The 1,439-nt window shown below is 46.0% G+C and overlaps 1 protein-coding gene across 1 annotated transcript in view; it reads left to right on the forward strand.

Annotated features, from left to right (window-relative positions):
* Positions 1-849: 849 nt before the first annotated feature.
* Positions 850-1,439, forward strand: part of tcima (transcriptional and immune response regulator a) — a 989-nt gene continuing 399 nt past the window's right edge. Inside the window, exon 1 of the mRNA XM_084180282.1 lies at positions 850-1,439. This exon is cut by the window's right edge and continues 399 nt beyond it. Coding sequence (XP_084036408.1) covers positions 937-1,242 — 306 coding nt within the window. The 5' untranslated portion in view covers positions 850-936 and the 3' untranslated portion in view covers positions 1,243-1,439.

Consider the following 1,439-nt stretch of genomic DNA (forward strand, 5'->3'; position numbering starts at 1 on the left):
CTGCTCTCCTTTCTGTTCAGCTAGGAATTCCAATTATGAACATTGATATTTATTTAATGCTCAATTAAAGGAACATTTTGAGTAAAGTTCAGGATGCCTTTATTAAAGCTGATCAAGGTTTGTCCAGGAATGGATAGTGAATTGTAAGAGGATTATTACTCATTGTAGAAACAATTCGCCGACTGCCATAGCAAGTATCTTCAGAAAGACTGCATAGACATTTTCTCTGCATTTAAAGTGAGACAGAGATGAGAGAAGTGTGGGTTGAAAATGAAAACACAATGGTTTGAATAAACATGTGGGCCTAAACCATGGTCCCAAGCAACCAAAACACACTAACTCATCTAAACAGTGACTCTTGAATTATTAACAACAGGATATGATGCTTTTCAAGATGTAGACTGAAATAACAATTTAAGTTATTCTGTCCTGTGATGACTCAACTAGCTACAGTGTGTGGCAATTGAGATCACGTTTCCTTTCCATATCCTTTGTGGGAACAGATATGATATGTTTACATGATATGTTACATGTATTCACTGAACGTGTGACAACTGCCTTCTCAATACCCAGTAGATATGGGCTACAGAACATTTGCACACAGATTTAGTCATGCCCCTCAGTAGGCTACACTGGGCAATTGGAGAGCTCTGCCTCTGCTGGTTCATACATAATTACTGTTTCAGTCGGTTTGATGTGCGCACAGCAACAGTACAGAGGCGTTCCCTGCGGGAGTGTAGCACGACCAGTGATGTCACTTCTGTAACTGGGTCTTGACAGCATGAGCGTCCCTAGCAGGCCTTTAAATAGCGCAGGCAGCGCTCACAGTGCTCACTCACTCCAATCCCTAGCGCTCAAGCGAGTAGTGCTCCCTCTCCCTCCTACAATCCCAGTCAAAGAAGTTGCTGGAGCAGCTTAGAAGAGAGAGTCAACAAGATGTCTAACTACGTTGTAACCTCCGACTCCCGCCGTGTCAGTCCATCGGTCCACGGGAACAAATTCGACACAGCGCACCGCAAGAGGGCCGTGCCCAACATATTCGAGAATGTCAACCAGGACGCGCTGATGAGGCTGTTCCAGAAAACGGGGGACAAGAAAGCGGAGGAGAGGGTGAGGAGCATCTTCTCCTTCACCCAAGACCCAGCGGAAACGGCCAAAGCCCTGATGGCGCTCAAGCAGCGAAAGAAGGACAAGTTCCTCCAGATTGTAGGCATGGTTCGCCACATGCTGAAACTGCGTTGAACATTATCTCTCGGCTCTGCTGAACGAGTTGAATTGAAGTGCACTAGAATGACGCTGTGGTGGTTGTGCAGGTGATACCGAACTGTCACCGGGCAAGGAGAAGGAGAAGCAGCGTCCTGGAATGGAGGAAGCCTAAATTCAAACCACTGTCTTCGAAGGCAACAAAGTGTGACTATTCCATGAAGATGCCCTCCATG

The sequence above is a fragment of the Coregonus lavaretus genome (assembly GCF_964263955.1).
Source record: "Coregonus lavaretus genome assembly, chromosome: 17".
NCBI classification, from domain to species: domain Eukaryota; kingdom Metazoa; phylum Chordata; class Actinopteri; order Salmoniformes; family Salmonidae; genus Coregonus; species Coregonus lavaretus.